At 38.0% G+C, this 25,742-nt stretch overlaps 1 protein-coding gene across 2 annotated transcripts; it reads left to right on the forward strand.

Annotated features, from left to right (window-relative positions):
- The first annotated feature begins 2,374 nt into the window (after positions 1–2,374).
- PLEKHF2 (pleckstrin homology and FYVE domain containing 2) lies at positions 2,375–25,487 on the forward strand. 2 transcript variants are annotated; one of them, XM_055286816.2, is made up of 2 exons: positions 2,375–2,523; positions 22,832–25,487. In XM_055286816.2, exon 2 carries the CDS (start codon positions 22,846–22,848, stop codon positions 23,593–23,595), a length of 750 nt encoding a protein of 249 aa, XP_055142791.1. In that variant the 5' UTR covers positions 2,375–2,523; positions 22,832–22,845; the 3' UTR covers positions 23,596–25,487. The 2 variants fall into 2 exon arrangements, with proteins under 2 accessions (XP_055142791.1, XP_063499550.1); XM_063643480.1 differs by lacking the exon at positions 2,375–2,523 and adding an exon at positions 19,279–19,753.
- The last annotated feature ends 255 nt before the right edge of the window (positions 25,488–25,742 follow it).

Here is a 25,742-nt window from a genome sequence, read left to right on the forward strand (position 1 = left end):
AGTGAATCTTAACTCCCTTCGGTGACTTTGAGTTTCCTGCTTTGTTCCAGCTTGGTCAGTGCTATCCAATAGAACTTCTGCAGTGATGGAAATGTTTTATATGTGCACTGTCCAATAGTCATGTGGCTGTTAAGCACTTGAAATGCGGTCAGTGTGACTGAGAAACTAATTTTTTAATTTAAATAAATTTACATTCAATTAAGACATGTGGCTAGTGGCTACTGTATTTGTTAGCACAGATCTAAATCAACGGTCTCCAAATTGGGGTGCATGCAGCCCAGGGAGGGCATAGACTATGAAGAGTACAGAAATAAAACATACATATATATACATATATATTTAAAATCATTATTTCTGATTTTTTTTGGGTGTATGTTGTTTTTTAATGTACCTAACATACTAGGTATAATAGGTGTATGTGTGTATATAAATACACACTATATATATTATACATATAATTCTGTGTGTATGTGTGACTGGGTCTTGCTATGCTGCCCAGGCTGGATTCAAACTCCTGGCCTCAAGTGATCCTCCAGCCTCAGCCTCCTGAGTAGCTGGGTATATTACATATGTAACAGTTTTTATTTCACACTTATGTAGCACTATATAAGTGTGTATATTATGTATGTAATAATTTTATTTCACACTTGTAAAGCACTGTGTGCCACGTATATGCTTTACATATATTAATTCATTTGATCTGCATAATGACTCTGTGATATACTTTTATTATCTCCATTTTACAAGTGAAAAAACCAAAGTCATCTTTGGATGTGCCAAGGTTGTTAGAGACAAAGCCAATGTTTGATTACAGTCATTCCGGCTTCTGTCTATGCACTTTAAATAAGTACATGGGAAGTGAGGAGGGCAAACATTTTTACTAATGTGAGTGACCAAAAACATTTGATAACTAATGCTCTAGGCTTGACCTTAGACAACCAGTCAGACATAGCAATTCCTACTTTCAAAATTTAAAAGGATTTTAAGCATTATTTAGTCCTGCCTTTTCCCCACTGATAGATATTGCTGTGCACGTAGAGGTGAATGAGGTAGAGTGATGGTACAGACAAGTGTCCTGGTGGCATCTGTACTCATCTAGAGACAAATCTAACACACGAAAGATTGTGTGTGTGTGATCATACAACTTTCCCCATTTAAAAAAAGTTCATCTTTGCCAATTTTCTTCTAATTATTAATTTTAAAAAAGACTTGTTTGTTTCAGAGACAAACTCTATTGAAATAGAGGAGGATAGGAGGCAACAAGCCTGGAGGAGGAGGATCCCAGGTGGAAGAGCAGGGCGGAACCTAAGTCTGCTCTCATCCTAGGTGCTCATCCACGTGCAGCTTGGTTGGTAGTGACTCTAATTCAACAGCAATCAAACACAGGTTAAAACAACTTACTGAAATAATAGATGAATAAGAAATATAAAATTTACCAAAACCCAATTTCCTCCTACACACCACACACACTTTGTTTAAAATAAGTATGCTGTTCTCCCTACCTCGCCCCCATCCCTAGTCTACCCTAAGCAACTTCGTTACCTCTCTACGCACCCACCAGAGCGCTTAGCTATCAGATTAATGAGGGCACATTTAACCTTATATACTATGCAGTAATTACAGTTTCTAGGTATGTGAAGTAGGCTGATGGGGTTTTGCGTCGTCAAAGTTTTGAAAAGACCAGAATTCTAAAGTATGCATTTAAAAGAAAGGGCTGGGTGGAGCACGTGGGGTATGTATGGGCAGTTCCCTTGCTTTCAAGAGGAGGGATTTTAGGTAAAGCAAAGGGAAAGTGTGACGGAAAGGACTGCTGTGCTAAATGGGAGCAGCAAATGCCAGTACCGACGCCTTTGGGCATTTAGATCCAAAGCCTGCCTTTCTCGTTCTTCAGTTCCCTGGGGAGGCCTGTTGTGGGTGGGGAGGTGTCTTCCTTCTATTATTCCAGTCTCCCTAAGAACTTCGCAGACAGTTGAGCAATACTTTCTAAGGGCTGGTCGGAGTCAGGAAAGTCAGGTAACGCGCCTCACGTGCACCTCAACGCGTCGCGGGAGCGCCTCCCGACCTCACACATGAACAAGCTCCGCCCGCGTCCGGCCTGGATGGGTGTGGCCTCCGCCAAAGGCCCCGCCCCTAGAGCGCGTCGCGAGGGGCGCGAGGGGCGGGGCGAGGGAACTGGCAAGAAAGGGCGGGGAGCGAGCGGTGTGGGTGTGCTCGTGCCCGCGCGCTCGCGCCCGGAGTGTGGACGGGGGCGCGCCGGTGCGCGCGCAGGGGAGAGGCCAGCCCAGGCAGCCGTTGTCGGGTTCGACTGGAGGGGCGGGGGAGTCACCTGCGAGCGGCTGCGCTGGCGGCCCGCCCGCCCACCGCGTCTGGATCGCGCCGGCTGCGCGGAGCTGCGGACCGCACACACCCTGGAAGGCCCCGGCGGGGAACGGGCAGAGTCCGCGCCCTGCGTCCGCGACCAGGAGGATCGGACCTTCGCCTTCGCTGCCGCTGCCGCTGCCGCCGCCGCCCGCGGCCGTCGGGGTAGGTGAAGCCCGGGTGGGTGGTCCGCCGGCTCCTGACGGGCCGGGAGGGGAGACGCGAAACTTTCCGGGCGCTTCCTCCCGCGGTCCCGGAGCCGTCGCAGCGCCGGGAGGTGTCGTCGTCGCGGGCGGTGGCGGCCGACGCCATGTTGGGGTCTGTGAGAAACGGGGCGCTCCCGGCCGCTCCCCTCGCGCCGGGGCCGGCCCGCGGGCCAGTTGCCGCCGCCGTCCCGCCAGCCCGGGAGCGAGCCGCGCCCGCCGGTAGGACGCCGCCGCCGCCGCCGCCGCGGGGGAACGGGGGCCGCCGGGAGGGTCCGGTCCACGGGTCTGCGGGGCGGGGGCCGGCGGACGCGGGAAGGAGCTCCGAGGCCGGGCGAGAAGTTGTGGGGCCTGAGGACGGGGGTCCCGGACACTGCCGGGGGCGTCTCAGGGTCGCAACAAATTTCTGGCCGAAAAGTTTGCAGGGTCTGCGTGTCGGGACCTTGTGACCTGAATTACATATTTGTATGTCACTTGGGAGAAAAAAATGGCCCTGCAGAACTTGCTCTGATAGAAGCGATGGTTTATTTATTTGGAGCCTTTTAAAGTTTTATGATCCTTTGCCGAATTTATTTTTCCTTTTAAAAACGTGATTGAAGGCCGAGAGCGCGCTGCCGGTGTTGCTTGAATAGCCTTGTGTGCTCTCCGTACATTCCAGCAATAACGAGTGTGCGGTGGAAGTGGGTATGAAGGTTACAGACACCTAAGCCCTCCTCGGTAATTCATAGACTCACAAAACACGTTGTTGATAAATGCCTTCTTTGTCGTGTTGTGTAGTACGTTGCTGAAGAGACTCATTAAAGAAAGATTTAGACACAAACTTTGAGAGTCTTAAAGGCATGTGTTCTCTTAAGAAGTGATCTTGACAGTTTGAAGTTTTTTTCCCCTCCCTTTTGTTTCTTAAGGGTGAATGCCTACCGCGTTTTGAGCATTTACTTTTTTTTAATACTCTGGTAGCTCGTGGGGTCTTCACGTTAATTCAGTATTAACGAAGGCTTCATTATAATCTCTTTGGGTCCCGACCACACGGGGGATGAATGGTATTAAGCTATTTATTTGGAAAGCACACGTAACCGGCCTCTAAATAAAACTAGTATAGTGACTAAGCATCAAAAGAAAAGATTCAGCCTCAGTAAATGAATCTAAATGATTTTTAAATAAAGACATCTTGCTTTACAATTCTGTTAAATGAACTGAAAAGGCTCTTAAACACAAATACAGTAAGTCCTAAAACCCCAAATTCTTGGAGAATTTTACTTTTTAGATCTAAATATACAGCTTCTGCTCATATTTGATTGTCCATTTCTTTTTCCTTTTTTCTCTTTTTCCTTTCTTCCTTTTCCTTTTCCTAGACAGAGTCTCTCTCTGTCACCCAGGCTGGAGTGCAGTGGTGTCATCTCGGCTCACTGCAGCCTCAACCTCCCGGGGCTCAGGTGATCCACCTCGGCCTCCTGAGTAGTTAGGACTACAGGCGCTCATCACCACACCTGGATAATTTTTGTTTGAATTTTGTGGAGACAAGGTTTTGCCATGTTGCTCAGGCTCTATTGCCAATTTCTGTTGTTCTTAAAAATTCTTTTAGTTTTGCTTCATTGTCAAGTAAATGCCATTATAATATTAATTTTTTATTTAGAAATGAAATTAACTAATTTCACAAATGTAGCAGCCAAGCTGGTATTTAACTGAGATCTTATGACTCTGAAGCCTTTTCATTTTTCCTATAGCATAACTTTGTGGGATACATAAGTCAGTCTTCTGGAGCAGTCTGTCCATCTCGTTTGCCCTTAATCACTGCTCGGACTTGAATTTAGTTCTTCAGTGTAAATACTTATTTCCCAGCGAGCTGATTTACAGGTGATCCTTGTGATGAAATTTTTTCCTTAAAAATACTTAAGCCTATACTCTTTGAAGCCTTTTCTGCTCTGTTCTCTCATTCCACTCCCTTTCCCTCCCCAGAAATCAATTAATTTCTCCCACGGTATTACTGTAAATATCGCATAGATCTGTCATGACATCTCCTTGACAGCAGGCAACACATCGGGTCTGATTTGCCTCTTCATTCGCTGCATGCCAAGAACATAGCGGATGCTCAGGAAAGGTTTGAATGGATGAGTACACATATGTTTGTTCCTTGTAAATATGCTTCATGAATTTCCTATGAAATTGTAAATTCCATGAGCATCATAGTTAAATCATCTTTGTAGTCTTTTTCCCAGTACATGCCATCAACTCCATTAAATCCACAAATTGGTTTATTTTATGTGTGTGTATACACACACGCACACACACACATATATAGTTTTGTTGTTGTTTTCTGGAGAATTTAACTTAGTAACTGAGTGAATTTTCGCCTGGGGGTACAGAACTTGAATATTTATGAAATTTCTAAGTAGATAATGGATTAAAGTATAATTACTGATGTATGAGAGAGAAGCTATGGATCATCAAAAGGATTATAATCGTAATTTTAAGTGTGATTGAATGTATTTGAACTTGATGGAAATACTGTTAATGCTTGAAAAATTTAAAGGTCATATTTATACATTTAAGCTCTTGGAACAGATCTCATTATAGCTATCAATTATTGTTTTGCTGGAATTGTCTTAGAATTTTTAGAATGCCCTGCTTAATAGAAAGTATATGAAAATTTTTTTTGTTGTTGTTATCTTTGATGAACCAGCTTTGTACATGAGCTGCCTGCTTAATATTTAAAACCAATGTATGTGTTGACTTAACTGAATAAAAAATGCTTCATGGATACACTTTCACAGTGCTGTTTTAAGTTGGAAAACCTCTCTTGGTTAAGGTGTTTTGTAATTCTGTAATGCCTATAGAATTCGGGGTTTATTTCCTGCCCTCACCCAAGATAACTTTCTCCCCTGTCAAACTGTAAACCACAAACTAATGTGCTCAATTTAGGGAGGTCCTGGGAAGAGAATAAAAGGCATTCAGATAGTTGCTGTGAGTGCACTGGAAAGAAAGCAAGTTGCATGTAGGATGGACTGGAATAAATAAACCTTGTCCTGACTCAGCTCCTTGCTGGCTTGTGACTCTTGAACAAGCCGCTTCACTTCTGTAAGCTTCACTGGACTCATTTGTGAAATGGGCACAGAAATATTTGCCTCAGTGTTAGCGTGAGGGTCACCCAAGATTCGATGTTTGTGGAAGGGCCTGGAATACGATAGTAGGTATTATTTTAACAAATGAACAGAGTGGCAGTGAATTATATAGAATCATAGAATTTAAAAATTCTTAAAGGGAAGCAGCCTGTAGGAATACCTAGTTCAGTTTTCAGCCTTGGCTGCACATTAAAATCTCCTGAGGAGCTACTTAAAAATAATATTGCCTGGATCCCACCCCAGGACAAATAAATCAGAATTACTGGGTTTGGGGACAGAACAAAGGTAATTTTGCCTCTTTTTTAAAGCATCCCCGATTTTAGTGTTCAGTCAGGTGGAGAACCTTTGATTTAACTCAATTTCCCATCTCCTTTCTTATGCTTTTCATTTTGTAGTTGAATAAAATGCAGAGGGGTTAGCTGCCAGCCAGATTCCTATCAGTCAGGCTAGAAAGGATGTATTAAATATTTGCAGCTGAGGAAAGCGAAGTGCATAGAGGTTAAATAAGGGTTACATTCATTTCTGGCCAGAATGGCCACATTTGGAACTACACTTCACTAACTCCAGTGACCCTCACTGCTACTCTACAACAGCAGCCTGCATGTTATGACCATGTTACTTGTCATCATTCAGAACCACTCTACCTCAGGTCTTAAACTCTGTGGCCAGATGGCAATGCAAGGGTCTGTTTTCTGTTTTTCTTTTCTGTCATAACTGGTGAAACAGCTTTTTGTCCTTATTGTCACCTCTAGTCCCTCCTAGGCCATTAGTTGTCTTCCTTCTTTTCAACTTTGTACTCTGTAGTTCATGTTCTAACCATGAACTCACTAGACCACATAGTCCCTCCTCTCCTTGACCTTTGCTGGGTATAACTGGTCAGTTTTCTACTTTTGTCCCTGCCCCACACTCGCCCCCAAAGTCACGCTTTTGGTAATCGTTACGTACTTGTTTTCTACCTGCTTTATACTAGTCACTTTCTAATCCTTTTCTTATCCCCAAGTTGACTTATTTTCTCTGTTGCTTTTTCACTCTAGTCAGGTTGCTAACCCAAGTCTTGAAACACTTTGAGCAGATGACCTTGCTTCCTTCTAAAATGATTAAGATTTTATGATGTGAATTTTCTCTTTTCTTCTTTGCACCAACTTCATCTCCCCCCCCCCCCATTTTCAGAAGTGGAACTATTTTTAAGTCTTTGTATTTGTTTCATTTAAACAGCAGTTGGGGAAACATAAAGATTTTTGTGTTCTTTGCTCATATTTTTATTACTTGTACATATAACTATATTTTACTTTTTATACTTATATTTTTCTACACATTCTTCTTTGTATTTTCTTCCCAAACTAAAAGGCTTTGTCTATGAGAGAATGTGTTCATTATAAGATAATTAGGCATATCAAAATATTATTAGTCTAGTACTTAGAGATAACCACTACTAACTTTTTGGTGCGTATCAACCACTTTTAAATAACAAATAGGCTTATACTATATGTGCTATTTAGAAACTTTTATTTAATAAAATGCTTTAACAATTTTTCACATTAAATATTGTGTTTTCTGAAAAACTGCCTAAAAATTAATGAATGTGCCGTAATTTATTTAGTCTCCTATTGTTAAATATTTAGGTTGTTTCCAGCTTTTCTATATTATAGACAAAGCTACAGTGGACTTCATGTGAACAACTTTGTACGCTTTTAATTTTTGTATATATTATTGGAAATAGAATTGTTGTATAAACTTTCTAAAGCATTTATATTGCCAAAATGGCATTTAGAAAAGTTGTTCCAGTGTGTATACAGTATTGTCAAGAATATGAGGATCCATTTTTACCACATCTTAGGTGAGTAATATATGATTATCATTTTAATTTTTATTTCTTTGATTGGGACTGGGAGTCATTTTTTAAATTTACTGGTCATTTTCATTTTTTTTTTAAATTGATATTTGTTTCTTATTTTTCTGTTGGGATATTTTCCTTTTTTCTTGTGGATTTACAGGAGGCCTTTGTATATTACAAATGTTGGCCGGGTGCAGTGGCTCACACCTGTAATCCCAGCCCTTTGGGAGGCCAAGATGGGCAGATCAGATTGCTTGAGTCCAGGAGTTTGAGACCAGCCTGGGCAACATGGCAAAACCCCGTCTCTACAAAATATACAAAAATTAGTTGGGCAGGGTGGCACGCCTATAGTCTCAACTACTCAGGAGGCTGAGGTGGGAGGATCCCTTGAGACTGGGAGGTAGAGGTTGCAGTGAGTTGAGATTGTGCCACTGCACTCCAGCCTGGGTGACAAAGCAAGACCCTGTCCTGTCAATCAATCAATAAATGTTGATCCTTTGCCATATTACTTTAATATTCTTCCCCCAATTATGAAGTTTTAAAAGTTTAGGTAGTAAATTTTTTCTTTTATGATGGCTTTTTATGATATATTTGACTATTCCTCAGCTAGAAATTTAGGTTTTGTTTTTCACTATTAGAGTTAATGCCAGAGGGAAAACTTTTTATATGCCACACCCCCTCCACCCCGTTTCTCCAGTTTATTTCTCCAGGATAAATGTTTGTGGGTAAAAATTTCAGATATTTTATTGTTATACATTGCCATTAGTCCTTGATTTTTGTTTTTTTTCCATGTGTCCCACTGCTGATTGTGACCTTTTGGCAGGTTATTTAGTCTCTGAGAGTTGTGAAACATATGAGAGCAGGTTGAAAAGGTGCTTTGTGCTCCTTTGTGTCCCATTCTTTTTTCTCTTAAATTTTCCTCCTGCTTTCTAAACTAGGGGTTCCCCAAAGTTTAGTCCTCTGCCCTCGTTTTTCTTCCAGCATCAGCTAGCATCTCTAGGTGGGTGACTACCAAATCTCTCTGTCCCGGAGCTCCCTCCCCATCGTGGCATCTCTGTCCCGCAGATGTGTATGTCTTGTGGATGCCCTGGAGGGCTTCAAGATAAATATGTCCCAAACTGATTTCTTCTTTCTCCTGAAACAAAGCTAGCATTTGCCCAGTGGCTTACCCTTAAGCCTTTGAAGTCATCTTACAGTTCCTTTTCATCCATGTGTTCAGTTATTTCCTAAATCCTATCTGCTATGCCTCAGTTATCTGCCAATTATTGTGGTTCAGGCTTTTCTTACCTTTCATTTAGAGATTGTTGTAATCCTCATATGACTGTTTTCTTTGTCTTCAGTCTTGCTTCTTCATATTCTCTTCAGTCCATCCTGTGTACTGCTTCTGTGTCTGATTAATATTTTCCTATTTAAAAACCTTTGTCTTCCCATGGCCTGTGTAATAAAGTGTAAACTCTTCTATCTGATGCTTGCTTTCTTTTGCAGTTTGTCTCATCCCTATCTTACCAGACTTTTTATCACTATGCCTTCTCCTGACCCTGCCTCCTCTGGCCTAGGCTCCATTATTTCCTCTCTGGGGGAATAGACTTGTGTACCATCATCCATCCCCAAACCCCAGATAGTTTGAGCTACTACTTTTGCTTTAAGGCCCAGCTTGAATTTCTAGTCCTTACAAGACATGTTCCTAGATATTCTACCTGGTCAAAATTACATCCCACCTCAACTCCTTGGCGCTGGGACCTTCATCACTGTTTTTTTTTGTTTGTTTTTAAAGTTAAAAAAAAAGTTTTTGGCTTGTTTTTCCTCTGCTGTTTTAGACTTTGCACAGATTTAAGTTAATTGTATACCTCAGTTTATAGCACATTATAGGGATACCAAACCCCTTCCTTGTTTCGTTTTTTTCCTTCTTTGTCGGTTACTCCCATGATAATCTTTCCTATAGAAACACAACTAAATTATATATACTTGTCTATATAAATATGAGAATATAGCTGTCTTTCTGTTCCTCAGAGGTTTTCAGTTTTGAGTATCTTCTGTCCTTTAATACTGCTTTGCACAAAGCAAGTGATAATAAATGTTTGACTACTTGGAATTCATTAAAAAATAATGGTTTTATTTGCTTTTGAATTAATCACTTAGACTAAAACCCTGGAGATTAATTTTAACTTTACTCTTCTATATCCAGTCTGCAATTCTGAATCTGACCCATCCTTTATTTTCCTATTGTAAGCTTCAGACTCTTCATCAACTTTCCCCTCTATTTTTGCAGTTACTTTTCAACTGGATCCTGTTTTGAGTCTCTTCCTTCTCAATTTATCTTTCATTGTTTCTACAGTTATCTTAGAAAAATCCAGATCAGATCAGGCCACTCCTTCCAAAAGTTTCAAAAGGAAGTCTTAGATATTAACAAGATTTTGTCTTGTTTTTCCCCTCTTTTCCCACTAAATAACTCCCCTACAGCCTCTGCTGCAGCTGTACAGTGTGACTTTTTTTTTTTTTTTCGAGAGGGAGTCCTGCTCTGTGGCTCAGGCTGTAGTGCAGTGATGCGATCTTGGCTCACTGCAACCTCTGCCTTCTGGTTTCAAGCAATTCTCTTGCCTCAGCCTCCCAAGTAGCTGGGACTACAGGTGCATGCCACCACACTTGACTAATTTTTGTATTTTTTTTTTCTTGGTAGAGACGGGGTTTCACTGTTGGTCAGGCTGGTCTCGAACTCCTGACCTCAAGTGATCTGGTCGCCTTGGCCTCCTAAAATGTTGGGGTTACAGGTGTGAGCCACTGCGCCTTGCCCAGTGTGACTTTTTATGTGCATTTTTACTTGCAAAGCTTTGTGCCTTTATTTAGCCATTTTTTTGCCTTCTTAAATTCCGCTCATTCTTCACAACCTGTTTTCAGTGTTCAAATGCTGTATCCTCTGTGCCATGCCCTCACTCTTTGCTTTTTTTGCTTCCTTACTACTTTGCTAATATTTTTATTATAGTACTTATCTCCTTGTGTTCTGTATTAAACCTTGTGTCGTATATCTTATTTCCTAGTGTCTGCTTTGTTTTTTTCCACCAAACATATAAACCTTGAATGTAGTGAGCAGGTGGTAACTGTTTTGAATGATACTAAAGAAAATTGGTCAGGGATGTGACAAGATAACTAATTCCTCAGTAGTGTTTTAGTTGAGCTTTAGCAGGTTTATTTTTCAGATATCATTGAATTAATTTTTTTCTTGAGACAGGTTCTCGCTCTGTGGTCTAGGCTGCAGTGCAGTGGTGCAGTCATGATCCACTGCAGCATTGGCCCCCCAGGCTCAAGCTATCCTCCCGCCTCAGCCTCCCGAGTAGCTGGGACCACAAGTGCACTCCGCCACACCTGGCTAATTTATGTAGTTTGGTAGAAATGGGGTTTCACTATGTTGGCCAGGCTGGTCTTGAACTCCTGGTCTCAAGGGATCTGCCTGCCACGGCCTCCCAAAGTGCTGGATTACAGGCTTGTGCCATTGTGCCCAAGCTATTTTTTAGATACTATCCAATGCTTTCTTTACAGCTGTCAGCACTGCACAGCTGCCCCTGTACAAATACTTTTATAAATGATGTGAATTTTTGAATCTGAGTTTTGTGATGATGAAAATATGCACGTAATCATCATTTTTTATTTACTAACTAAACAGCTGTGCTTTTTGGAGAAAGAAGAAATCGTTTATATATATTATCATGAGATTGAAATTTTTTAAAAAACAGTATGTGCCTTGCTCAATACTTAGAATTTTTAATTACATACTGTACTTAAATGGGCCACAACATTTGCTTGTAAATTTAAAATCTGTGGGTCTAGTGAAGCAGTTGATGGGTAGGGTGTGGTTCCTGTTTTCTGTGAAAATTAATATAGATGTTAAAAATGAAGTCTTTGATTTTCATCAAACTCAAGATTGAGAGCTGCTGCCACTGCCACTTCTAACTGCTGATCATATTCAGTTCAGTGTACATTGGTACATTGATGCCATTTATGCAAGCATTTTTTTAGGTGCTGTTGCAAATACAAAGTTGGAGGAAATAATCCTTTTTTTTTTTTTTTTTTTTTTTTTTTTGAGACAGAGTCTCGCTCTGTCGCCCAGGCTGGAGTGCAGTGGCACTATCTCGGCTCACTGCAAGCTCCGCCTCCCGGGTTCACACCATGCTGCCTCAGCCTCCCGAGTAGCTGGGACTACAGGCGCCCACTACTGCGCCCGGCTAATTTTTTGTATTTTTAGTAGAGACGGGCTTTCACCGTGTTAGCCAGGATGGTTTCGATCTCCTGACCTCATGATCCCCCCGCCTTGGCCTCCCAAAGTGCTGGGATTACAGGCGTGAGCCACCGCGCCCGGCCTGGAAATAATCTTTTTTTAAGGAACCTCCACATCTGTTGGGAATGAGCAAGTACACACATTTTTATGAAACAAATAGACTATAAGTGCTATAAAGTGGTACAAATAAAATGGTGTGAGGATTTACCTGGCCATAGGATATACCCAGCCACAATATTTGGCTGTGAGGCTATTGAACTGAGTGTGTCTTGAAGAACTGGTGAGATTTCAGTAAATAGAGAATAACAAAGGAGGGAGGACATGCGGAGCTTAGAGGTAGGGAAGGAAGCCCAGAGCATATTCTGGCAATAGCTGGTAGTCTGGTTTGACTATAACGGAGAATGTAGAGAAAGAGGTAAAACTGGAAAGATAGATTGCAACAGGTTAGGACTTGACTGTGGAGGGCTTTGAATACCAGGTTAAGGATTTTAGATTTGATTCTGTTGGCCAAGGAATCTGGTTTCTGGATAGACTTACCTGATTATAGCTATAGTTAATCTTGCCTTGTGTAGGATGATTTAAATCAAACTTGTCCAGTCTGCAGCCCACGGGGGACAGCTTGGAATGTGGCCCAATACAAATTTGTAAACCTTTTTAAAAACATTGTGAAATTTTTTTTGTGTGTGATTTTTTTTTCTTTTTCTCTTTTTTTCTTTTTAGCTCATTAGCTATCATTAGTGTTAGTGTATTTTGTGTGTGGCCTGAGACAATTCTTCCAGTGTGGCCCAGGGAAGCCAAAAGATGGGACACCCCTGATTTAAATAGTAAAAATTTAGAGGGCTTGTTTAGAACTTGAAGTCTGTATTCGTTCCCTCTCTCCTACCTCTCTAAAGATGTTTTTAAACCTCCAGTGTGACTGTTCTGATTTTCCAAACTCATTTTCTAAAATATTCAACTATGACTTAGTTGTTCTTTTTTTTTTTTTTTTTTTTTTTTTTGAGACGGAGTCTTGCTCTGTCGCCCAGGCTGGAGTGCAGTGGCGCGATCTCCGCTCACTGCAAGCTCCGCCTCCCGGGTTCACGCCATTCTCCTGCCTCAGCCTCCGGAGTAGCTGGGACTACAGGCGCCCGCCACCTCGCCCAGCTAATTTTTTGTATTTTTAGTAGAGACGGGGTTTCACCGTGGTCTCGATCTCCTGACCTCGTGATCCGCCCGCCTCGGCCTCCCAAAGTGCTGGGATTACAAGCGTGAGCCACCGCGCCCGGCCCGACTTAGTTGTTCTTATGTACTGTTTCTCTATCAAATCTAACCTATTTGAAACTGCCTTTACTAGTACCCTAAATTAGTCATAGCTTCACCTTTTACTTCCTTTTAGTATTTGAAGAATCATTTTGAGTGTATCTTATGGTTATTACCATAGATGTGTAATTTTTTTTCCTCTTATTTTGTCGGTGGCCATTCCAAATACATAATATAGGTCCATATGCAAAAAATACTAATGTAATATTTATTTCTGAAGGTGAAGGTATAATGGAAAGAATATGCATTTAAAAAAAAAAAGGGGGTGGGCACCGTGGCTCACGCCTGTAATCCCAGCACTTTGGGAAGCCGAGGCAGGTGGATCACCTGAGGTCAGGAGTTCGAGACCAGCCTGGCCAACATGGTGAAACCTTGTCTCTACTAAAAATACACAAATTAGCAGTATATGGTGGTGGCCACCTGTAATCCCAGCTACTTGGGAGGCTGAGGCAGAATTGCTTGAGCTTGGGAGGCAGAGGTTGCAGTGAGCCGAGATTTTGCCATCGCACTCCAGCCTGGGTGACGAGAGCAAAACTCTGTCTCAAGAAAAAGAAAAAAAAAAAAAACCCAGAAAAAAAACAAAACTGTGAGGCCATTTGATAATTGCTTAGCTAGTTAGTTCATGACTCAGTTTTTTTGTAAAATTAATGATCACTTAACAAAAGATTATTAAATGAAAGAGTATAATGTGGATGTGCTATTATGCACATGTGTGGGTGCTGAGTAAATGTTACTTCCTTTTTTTCTTTCTTAGCTGAGACAGTAGAATAAGTCTACTTTTCAGTAATAGGCATATTTGGTGCCTATGAGAGATTTAAAGAAAAAAAAAACTGACCTCTCTCTAAATGTGAATCAGAATTTTGAAGTTTCCATTTTTCTCAATCCAGTTTTAATACATTTAAAATTAACATATGAAAGTTTTGTCTTACCAAAGAAATGAACCTCTTCCTTTTATCACTAATAATTTCTACAACACATACTGTGTAGTCGGTTGGCCACAGTGGCAGAAATGCTGGTGGGAAGGGGCAGAAAAAATCTTGACCTCTCTTTTTGATGGAATAAGTAGAGTTTACTAAAATTCCAAATGCAATTTGCTAAATTTTCAAGTATTTCTTTCTTTTTTTTTTTTTTGAGATGGAGTCTCGCTCTGTCACCCAGGCTAGAGTGCAGTGGCATGATCTCGGCTCACTGCCAGCTCCACCTCTCGGGTTCAAGCCATTCTCCTGCCTCAGCCTCCTGAGTAGCTGGGACTACAGGCACCCGCCACCACGCCTGGCTAATTTTTTGTATTTTTAGTAGAGACGGGGGTTTCACAGTGTTAGCCAGGATGGTCTCGATCTCCTGACCTTGTGATCTGCCCGCCTTGGCCTCCCAAAGTCCTGGGATTACAGGCATGAGCCACTGTGCCCGGCCAAGTATTTCTTTTTTGCTTTATCATCCTAATGATTTATTGAGACTCTTACCAAGAATTTTTTGATTATTATTCTGGTGACTAAACTGTAGAACTTTTGAAAGTAAGAACTGTCTTGTCCCTTGCAGATGGTAGGTACTCAGAATATTTGTTCATTTGACTTAGATGTGTTAAAAGAGGAATAGTTTACTTTACTATTATACATTTGCTCAGGAGGATGTACCTTTGGTAGTTTATTGCTGTTTGTTTTTACCTGCATTCTCCAGTTGCTTGTTAGTTTCTCCCTTTGCTTTTATGTTTTCCGTAAAGTTTCAATCCAGCAGTAACACGGATTTTAAAATCTTGATTGAGATTAAAAGAGTCATAAATTTGATTAAAAATTAACTTGTAGACAAGTCTACAGTAAACCAGAAAATATGGCCCATTTACTATCAAAGACTCACTATTTTAAGGACTGAAAGGGCTTTAAAAATTATTTATGTTTTCTTCTTTAAAAAAAAAGGTAAAAAAAAAAAAAGGTAAGCAATTTGTATGAAATCACTTATTTAGTGTCTGAACCAAGATTAGAATCCAGGTCCTTTAGTTCATAGTTCATTGGTTTTCCACTGTAATGCACAGTTGAATACTGAAGCTCACTGATAACAGATATCATGGGTATATGTAAGAAATAAAATTAGATTTGTTTTCATTTTAAACTCACCTGTAAGGATGAGATAAGAAGTATTGATTTCCAGTAGGGAGAACCAGGACATAGTAGTCTATGACATTTGGTCTCTCTTCTCAATTGTAAGTAGGATTCTGTGTCTTTTTTTTTTTTTAAAGAGTTTTTTATCTTCTAGTATTACATTTTTAACAGGTGGTAGACACCCCACTGAAGAACATGTTACTTTAAAAGCAAGATGTTACCAAAAGACTAGGATGGAGCTTAGACAATGTAAATGCAGTTCTTATCTGCAGTGTGAAGAAGATAACTTGAAACCTTTCATTATTTTTAAAAATTGTTATATAAAAGCTGGCTTTATAAAAGATATGCTTCTGCTCTAATTTTTATGTTTTAACTGTGAATTAACACTGCCAGGCACTGCTGGAAAAGAAGACAAAGAACGTAAAAAAAAAAAAAAAAAAAAAAGTCAAATGGAAAACTGTTGAAATTAATGGAATTCTATGAAGTACCTGAATGTGAAAAGAAACAAGTATCAATAGTTTTCCTATTAACAGTTTTGACTAATTAGAAAACATACTGTAAAAAAGAGCTTAGATTCAAAGTGGCAACAAAAAGTATACAAAATCTGGGAGCCTATTTAAGAAGTATAACCATCTTACGGAAGAAACATACAAAATTACTATGCCATAAAAGATTTGAAGCCTTGGGAAGAGATAACTATCACCCTTAAATGCTCAAAACTGTAAAGATGTTAATTCTAAAGTAATTTATGGATACAGTGTAAGTTTCATCAACATTTCAGTGGGATTTTATTCTTTTATCTATTTATTGTAATTAAAAAATGGTTCTAAACCTTAGCTACATGTTACAATTGTATGAGGAGCTTTAAAAATACTCTGGTGCATGGGTCTTACCCTGCATACCCCAGACCAATAAAATTAGACTATCTGGGGGAAGAATCTAGGTGTTGGTGTTTCTTAACCCTTGATATTTATCAGCAGAGTTCATTGTTCTTAATTTTGGGTTTTGGGTTTCTTAGTGGTTCTAATTATTATATTGATTTCATATTTTATAACTCATTTCAGAGTCTTCCAAAGAACAAAAACAAAATTTACTTATTTTAAAAAGCAAAATAAAACTCATTTCTAGTGTGCAGTTACCATATGGTTTCATTGGGCATTTATAAATCTAAGATATATTATGGGATCTTAGTGATTTTGCTTTTCCTATATCTTGAAGCATTTTGCTATTTCATTTTCCTGCGAATTATTTAATCATTATTCATTAATTTCCCCAATTATGCCAAAAGGAAGAAAATGGAAGAGTGATAGAATTGCCAAGAAGGATGATGCAATGGTGAAATATAGCATCACTACTGTATCATTTCTCAAAAATATGAAAATAGTTTTGAGATCATCCTTTTTAGCATTTTTCTTCTAAGCTTTCATTTAACATATTTGGGACTTCATATTTTTTCATTTTTTATTTTCTGTCTTTAATAGTGAAGAAAAAAAGGCAAAAGAAGACATTTCAGAACTATTAGACAAGTCAGAAGATAAATGCAAAGAAACAACACTTAATAATGATAGTGAATTTAGTTGTATAAGTGAAACCTTAGACTGTGAGTCTTCAAATGATTTCCTAGATGAGTTTTTTTAAACTCAAGAATTAATGAACAGTATTTCTAAGTACAAAAAATGGAAATAATACACGTTCATGCATTCAAAGTTTCATTCAAAGGATGTTTCCTATTTTGGATATATATACCTTTAATATCAGAGAAAGATGGAATTAAAAGATTTGTTATGTTTAAGTTTTTATAAAGCTTTCTCTTAAAGTTTTTTTAAAAACTACCCCTTTATTCTTATTTTTGTAAGTTCGTCATAAAATTACTTAAAATATTAAAAACAAAAAGTATTTTGGACCCAGATAGTCAATTGAGGGTGAACATTTTTTTCTGATATGCCAGAGATTAAATCTGCCTTGTGATTCCAATGGGAAGCTAAGGTTGAGAAGCACTGTTCTAAGTAGATTTTATCTGGACAAATAAACAAGATTAGTTAAAATGTTTTTAAGAAAGTTGAGTAATGGTCTAGAATAGAGCTACCAGATATATAGTACTGACATAAGAATTATGAAACAGATTAGTGGATTAAAGCAGATAGCCCAGAAGCAGATCTTAGAATAGGTAAAAATTTAATACGAGAGTGACATCAATCAGTAGATTAGATTACTAACAGCATTAATGCAAGCTACCACTCATTGGACTGCTTGCTGAACATTTTATATGCGTTATCTCATTCATCTTTTCCCTGATGTATCTGCTATTATTCCCATGTACAAGTAAGGATATCTGAGGTCACACAGTTCTTGGTGTTTCTGGAACAATTAGCTCTTTTAGAATGCAAATATTTGAAAAGCAAAAAAGTATTTTTACGTATGCCAGAATACATTTTAGGTGGATAAAATAATTAAATGTAGAGTTTGTGTCATAAAGCATAGATAATAAATACGTGCATCTGATATCTGGATAGGGAAGCTTAGGAGTGATGGAAGAAAAATAGCGCAAAGAAAAGATCTGTAAGTTTAACTGCTTAAGAAATACAACTGACATCATGTCAAACACCATAAAACTATAGATTAATATACTAGGAAAACAAAAAAGGGATTAATAGTCTTTATGTGCAACACACGCATAGATTAATAACCTCTAAATATATAGTCTTTAAAATGCAAGTGATTAATAAACACATTAGAAAATCATTGACCTCATTAGGTAGCTACGGAAGAAAACATTCAATTAAATTAAAAGTACTTTTCCTTCCTATCTTAGGACCTTTGCTTATAGTATTTCCTTTGCATGGCTGACTCCTCATCCCTTAAGACTCAGTTTATAATACAACCTCAGTGAGGCCTTTTTGTACTACTCAATCTAAATGAGTTTTCCCCTGTATCTCGACAACCGGCTTATTTCCTTCATTGTACTTCGTCTTTTGGAATTACCTATTTATTTATTTATGGGCTTTCTCTTCCACTGGCCTCTAAGCTCTGAGAAGAAAAGCGTAATACCCAGCATCTAGAGAGTGCTCAGTGAATAATTGTTGAATGAATAAACACTAAATAAAAGTGAGTAAAATGAATAAAGCAAGATGCTTTTAAAAATCTTTCATGCTTGCTGAAATTTTTAAAGAAAAATACCATATGTAGGACAAGATGGAATGGATACTGTCATTGTGCTGCTTGGTAAATTGGTGTTACTTCCAGAATGGAAATTTTGTAAAAGGTAGCAAGATTCTTTATTCATGCCTTTTGAGCCAGTAATTTTATTTACTTCTTGGAATTTGTTCTATGAAGCCACTTCTGCAAGGGGATGGGAAAGCTTTCTCTTAGTTCTTCCTATATACACTGGTATTCTTTCCCAAGAAAAGTAGACATTAATCAAATTGGGCCATGTTTATAGCTCTCTTCTGCTTCCTCCCCTCAATGAGTAGGATATGGGAAGGACTCAGTCCTTGGCTAGGCCCTGTAATCTTGTATTCTAATCCTCTCACAAAAGTGTAGCATTTTTACTGCTTGGGGCACCTCAGTGTGCTGGAGGTAAATTTAGATTTGGGCTTTAGGGGAAGGGAGAGGCCTTGCTTAGGCCCTGAACCAAATGGTAGTGCTCTAATCCAGTTTACCAAAGAACATTATTTGGGGTATCTAGCTGTAACCCAGATAAAAGTGATACTTTGATTTCCCTTTTGATAACCTCTCCCCACTCCTTTCTTTCCTTGCTGCCTCCTATTTCGCTACCACCATTCTCTCTCTGTCTCTGTCTTATATGTGTTTGTGTGTGTGTGCAGGGCAGCATTTATGTATTCCTGGGTTTTTTTAGTTCATTGCTTACCATCTTTTTTATGTCTGACACATACAGAAAATATTCAGGACCAAAAAGGATAATGGAAGAGGCTGCTTAAGGCCAAAGGCCTTAGGTTTTGTGCATGCCCATAGTTTTTCAGATATAGGTCACAACCCACCAATCAATCAAGTGGGCTGCCAGAATCATTAAAACAAATGAAGATAAAAGAATGCATCATTCATTGTTGAAATAATTATACGAGTGTTTGTAACCTTGCAATATAAAATGTGTTTATGTTGGTCATTGTCAAACTTTGAAAGATATTTGCTTTGCTGCAGCCAAATACTAATTAATAATGCCCCAAACCTCGCTTAAGTTGCATCATTATTAAACAGGGAGAAAGATTTATGAACAAAGATTTAGACTTAATATGTTGAAACATTTGGACAATGAAAGATTATCAAGACAACAGCTGGGTAAATCATGACATATCCATCCTTTCAGGTGATTTGTTCAAGATAGTATTCCCTTATCTTCAGTATTTTTAGGGTTTGCAGTGAAGGTCCAGAGGTTAGTTAATAGCTTCCTTAGAGTTCTTGTAGATTCAGTGGAGTTCTAAGGAACAATTAGTGTACCATAACATACTGTAACATCACAGAGAAATCAGATTTGAGGCCTGTTCTGCTGTGACAGCCTTGGGCAAGTTATTTAACCCCTCTTTGGCTGTTTACTCATCCATAAAATGGAGCTAATAGTGCGTGTATCATAAGGTTGCTGTGAGAAGGAAATACAGTAATAAGTGCAAAGTGCTCAGCACATTGGTTGGACTCCCTATGAGTAGAGTTCATTTGAGGTTAAGTTTTGCTTTTACATTATTAAATATCTTTGTGCCTTAATTTCTTCATCAGCTCACAGTTCAGCTAATATTATTAGATGCTTCTTTGGGGGACAATAGAAACTCCTCTAGTAACTTCATAGGCATTTCAAACAGTTCAAATCAGAAAATAACATGAAAAACACAGTACAAATTTATGATAGTATTAATTCTCATAGTAGCAATAATAGGAAATCTGTTTGTGTTGTATATGAGTTAATTAATAACTATATGTTCAAATGGGTGGACTCAGTAGTTGATTCAGGTGGAGATAAATAGATCCTTTCAGTTTTTTTTTAAAGTGCCAATGTCTTTTCCTGCTTTAGGGCCTTTGCAGTTACTCCTTTTGTCTGGCATATTCTCCCTTATCCTTACCCCTTGTTATGTCTGTCCATCTAGTACAGCTGAAATGACACCATTATAGAAAGGCCTTTCCTGACCATCTAGTCTGAATAGCTCTCAGTTTCTTTTAAAAATCACTTTTAAAAAAAATCATAGCATTGATTAGTACTAGATTCTCAATTTTTTTTTCTCTTTCCCCCTCCCCAGCTAGAATGTAAACCCTGAAGAGCAGGGACTTTGCCTGTATTGTTTAATTTATTATTTTTAAAAATTTTTATCTGTTGTCACATACTCAAGTATGATCGCCTGTGGTGTTTATTTTTACTTTTCCTGCACCTAGATCCTAAGTGCCTGACAAATACTTGTGGGATGTCTGAATATAATGTAAAGCATGAAAAAATGATCCATAATTATACTTTCCAGAGATAAATTACCATTGTTGATAGTATAGTATATATTTTGTAACTTTATGTTCTGTGTGTGCTTACATATACAGATGTCTATGATTATGCTTTTGAAATATGTATTCCATTGAGTCTAAAGATAAACTTTTTTTACTGTATTTTATGTATTTGAAATTAGTCTTATAATCAACGGTATGCTGTGGTTTAATTGGCAACATTTTTCTCTTTATGAGTTGCACATAAATATGTCTTAAAATCTATAGCATCTTAGATGTGATGAAATGTGGTATTTATTTGAAATAAAAATGAGATCAGGAAGTTCATCTCTTTTCCCCACCTAAAGATCTTGAGGATTTCCCTTGTCACTGGTTTTAGATCTATCTTATTCTCAAGATATATGATTAAGGGTGTGTCATAACTTTTTCAACCAGTTCCTCTTGATGGCTATTTGGAGCTTTTCCAATTGTTTTCCTGTTACAAACAATGCTGTGCTGATTATCCTTGTACATATCTTTATGCATGTGAGTGGAATTTATTTAATTAGATTGGTGAATACACATATTCTCTGTAGTGTACAAGGGTACCTATTTCCCTATACCTTTATGAGTACTGCATCTTAGTAAATTTAAAAATTTTTATTAATCTAAGTGAAAAATATACTGTTTAATATCATTTGTTTAATTATGATAGAGATTGAGCCTCTTTTCCTGTGTATTAGCCGTTTTTATTTCCTTTTCTGGGATGTACTTGTGCATAGGATAGTAGGCTTTTAATTGGCTGGCATATTAGTCCTAATTAGAAATCTTTCCAGTTTGGAACCACGCATTATCCTATTAATTCTTGGGAACAACTTTTAGGCCTGCTACATCCTACCTTTGTGGAGGACAAGAGAGCTTTATAAGGACCCAAGATTTGCGGGAAGACAGAATTCAGGAATAACCAGAATTCTAGTGTCCTTTATAATGAAGACCAAGAAGGGCTATAGTGTCAGTTTTTGAGCTGAATACTGGAACTTATACTATGCTGTTAGTCTTTAAACTTTAAATGTTCTTCTTCTCAAGGCTTATTGTTCTTTAATGTGACTTGGTTATAGTATAGTAGTATTAGTTTAGTAGGTTTGAAATAGGATACAACTCTTGGACTTGAGTGAAGTCAATATTGGACTTAGAGATTAAATGTTTAGATTAATAGGGTGTTTTGCACCTTGTTAAAATGTTATTAACGTTTTTTAGTACCTTTTCTGTGTCAGACCATATCAGTTTCAAACAAAGCTATCAGATGATCTCTGCTTTTTAGGTTCCGCGTGATCTCTGGAGGAACAGATTTCAGTCCTTTGGTAAAAGTGAAGCTAGAATATACATGGAATATGGATAGCTCACAGGAAAGGTTTTAGTCTAGCATGGGAGTTTAAAGAAGGCTTCCTGGAGGAGACAATGATAACCTAAACTAAGTCTTGAAGGATGAATATGAGTTAGCTGCAGTAGTAAGTAGTAAAAGGAACAACAGTGAAATGCACTACAAGTAGTAGAGTGTTCTTAGAATATGACATTTGAGGTGAAGAGTGACTTAGGGTGAGGTCGGAGTGACGAGTAAGAACCAAGTAATGAAAGGCCGTGAACACCCTGTATTTAATAGGTTAAGGGATCATTTTGAGCAATGATGGGGTCAAATTAGTGTTTTAGAGATCACTGCCCAAAGATTGATTTGGGGGCAAGACTGAAGGCCAGGACACATGTTGGGAAACAGTTCTGGTAATCCAGGTGAGAGAATTAAGGCTGTAGTTCAGTGATAATAGCTTACTGGGAAAATTGTAGTCATTTTTCTTAGTTTGTGTAACATTTTGTTCTCTATTGTTCAGAATCCCATTGAGATTACCTTTCATTGAACGGGGTTTATTATTTTGCAGAGATAAGTTATGTTAATTATCCAATCTTCTTTCATTCAATTATGTCTGTAGGACGTCTATACTTTTACAAATACCTGCTTAACTAGTATGGTGCTACGTGGAGATGATAAATAAGTGTTTTTGATCATTTTAAAAATTGAGAAATGTTAGCCCTTTTGGTGTGCTCAGTAATTATCTTAGAGGGAAAGAATTTTAGAACATTTTGCCTTTGTGTAAAAGCAATGATTTGTTAGCTTAATTTATATTAATTAACCTATAGGAATTTATAATTTATATGTGCTAATTTCTTTTTCTCTTTTTTAAAAGGCTATTAGTGAAAGATGGTGGATCGCTTGGCAAACAGTGAAGCAAATACAAGACGTATAAGTATAGTGGAAAACTGTTTTGGAGCAGCTGGTCAACCTTTAACTATACCTGGACGAGTTCTTATTGGAGAAGGAGTATTGACTAAGTTGTGCAGAAAAAAGCCCAAAGCAAGGCAGTTTTTCTTATTTAATGATATTCTTGTATATGGCAATATTGTCATCCAGAAGAAAAAATATAACAAACAACATATTATTCCCCTGGAAAATGTCACTATTGATTCCATCAAAGATGAGGGAGACTTAAGGAATGGATGGCTAATCAAGACACCAACTAAATCTTTTGCAGTTTATGCTGCCACTGCTACGGAGAAATCAGAATGGATGAATCACATAAATAAATGTGTTACTGATTTACTCTCCAAAAGTGGGAAGACACCCAGTAATGAACATGCTGCTGTCTGGGTTCCTGACTCTGAGGCAACTGTATGTATGCGTTGTCAGAAAGCAAAATTCACACCTGTTAATCGTCGCCACCATTGCCGCAAATGTGGTTTTGTTGTCTGTGGGCCCTGCTCTGAAAAGAGATTTCTTCTTCCCAGCCAGTCCTCTAAGCCTGTGCGGATTTGTGACTTCTGCTATGACCTGCTTTCTACTGGGGACATGGCCACATGCCAGCCTGCTAGATCAGACTCTTACAGTCAGTCATTGAAGTCTCCTTTAAATGATATGTCTGATGATGATGACGATGATGATAGCAGTGACTAAGGACACATTTGGGAGTGTTTAATCAGGTGTGGCTATCTGAGAAATCAACTGTGGGGGAAGTTGATTCTGAGCTCTCTGTTTTGTTCTAGCCATGAATTTGCCTGAGAAACTTGTAACCTATGTGCCTCAATATATTCCATAGAAAGTAGGTCCCCCTGCCTTCTCCCACTCCTTGCACTCTTCTACAGGGATAGACTTTTGCAAATATTTCAGATAAATTTTTTGTTTCTTATTCTTGTTTATTTTTAGGTTATTTTCTTGGAAGGTTGGGAAAAGATGTTTGTTTAACAGATCATGTACTACATTGTTATTTTCATTTCTGTTATAAATAAAACTAAAAGCACAGAATGGTGGGAAAGGGGCTATAATGTGGTCCATTAATAATGTTAGTAGCTTTTTTCTAACCATCCTGTCTAATGGTTAAGACACCAGTAACAAGAACACATGATTTGGAAATACTTTGTTTGGCTTTTTCATATACCTAGTGGTGCCTTATCATAATAGCACTGTTACATGAAATAAGCCCCCTACCTTCTTACTTTCTGGTTTGTTGAAAAAATACACTGGTGCTCTTTGAAGTGATAAAATGAGTGTTTATGAATGGGTGTAATTAGGAAATACTTCTCATCTGACAGCTACAAATAACTAAGTTTGGAGGTATTTTCACTCTATATGAATAAATATTTTTCCATAAAATAGTTGTGATTATATTTTTGTTTTATGTAGGTCCCAAATTATAATTGTCAAATATATATTTTAAATTAATAATAGGTTGTCATTCTTAGGAATTTGGTTTGAAATTTATCAGTTATATAGAATTGTCATACTGCATTAGCTTCTACCTTTAGTAAGACATTTTTAGATATAAATTCATCTGCTTTAACATTATTTCTGGATTGAAAATCTTATAAAACCCTTGAAAATAAACAGTCTCTTTTTTACAAAGCCTGTGTTAGAGCACAGATTTACCTAGGCTTGAAGATTTGGAAGAGATAATATGTAAGAATGGCCTCAAGGCAGACCACTTTAAGTTTGGCTAGACTTCATATCGTGGAAGTATTGTCTATTTCAGTGTGAAACTATCTTGAATTTGCAAATATAGTGTTATATTTTATAAAGTTTTGTAAAATCCCAAACAATATTTCTATTTTTGTAAAACAATTGTATGTGTGACCTGTATCTGAAATCATTTTGCAATCTATGGAAATAGAGTAGCAATTGCTATTTCTAAATTGTGAACTTTAAGTCAATCTAGATTTATTTTGAGAAGTAATTGTTCACTCTTTACTTTTGAGGCAGCCATTAGGTTGAAAGTATATATTTATCATATAAAACTTGATGTGTTTTGCACTACTCTCTCCATTTATATGCTGCAAACAACTACAGTCTTTGAAATATGGAAAATCAGCAGTCTAAAGTTTGTTTTAAATTCTATATTTAAAAAATCTTCAAATCTGAACATACCGCAAATGTCATGAGAAGTTTGATTCAGTAACTTGTGATGGAGGATTCTTTGGTATCTTACTGTTTGGTTAAGGCACTAATTTTACTTACCTATTAGATTTTGAAAGCATCTGAGATATACAAATCTCCCTGTAGGAAATGTGAAAGAAAAGCACAACAAAACTAGGGTTTTTTGTTTGTTTGCTTGCTTTTATGATTTTTTTTGGTTTGTTTTAATATCAGGTGGATTTTTGTTTCTAAGCAATATATACATATAATCAACCAACATATCTGAAAAGGATCATGAAACCTGAAAAATGCTAATAGAGATTTGCTGGTACATAGGAATCTAGCAAATTCAGGAACCAAGGGGAAATGTTCTGAGATAACATTTACATTGTCAACCTTTATTGACTTTGTTTTTACAATAAAAAATATTTTACAACTTACTTTCTGTTCTCTGTATATTGTGACTTGAGGATTTACCCCCTCTGCTAAGATAATAAAGATATTATGCATGTTTTGCCTAATAATTCAACAACCGTGAGTGCCTGCTATGTGCCAGGCATTGTTCTAGGCAGTAGGTTAGAGCAGTGAACAAAACTCCCTTTTGGATTTACCGCATGAAGGCTCAGAAAACAAACATTCTTCCAAATGCTGAAGATATGGCTTAATGTTATTGGGAAGTGCCTTAATATAATTTG

Source organism: Symphalangus syndactylus, chromosome 7, assembly GCF_028878055.3.
Source record: "Symphalangus syndactylus isolate Jambi chromosome 7, NHGRI_mSymSyn1-v2.1_pri, whole genome shotgun sequence".
In the NCBI taxonomy this organism is placed as follows: domain Eukaryota; kingdom Metazoa; phylum Chordata; class Mammalia; order Primates; family Hylobatidae; genus Symphalangus; species Symphalangus syndactylus.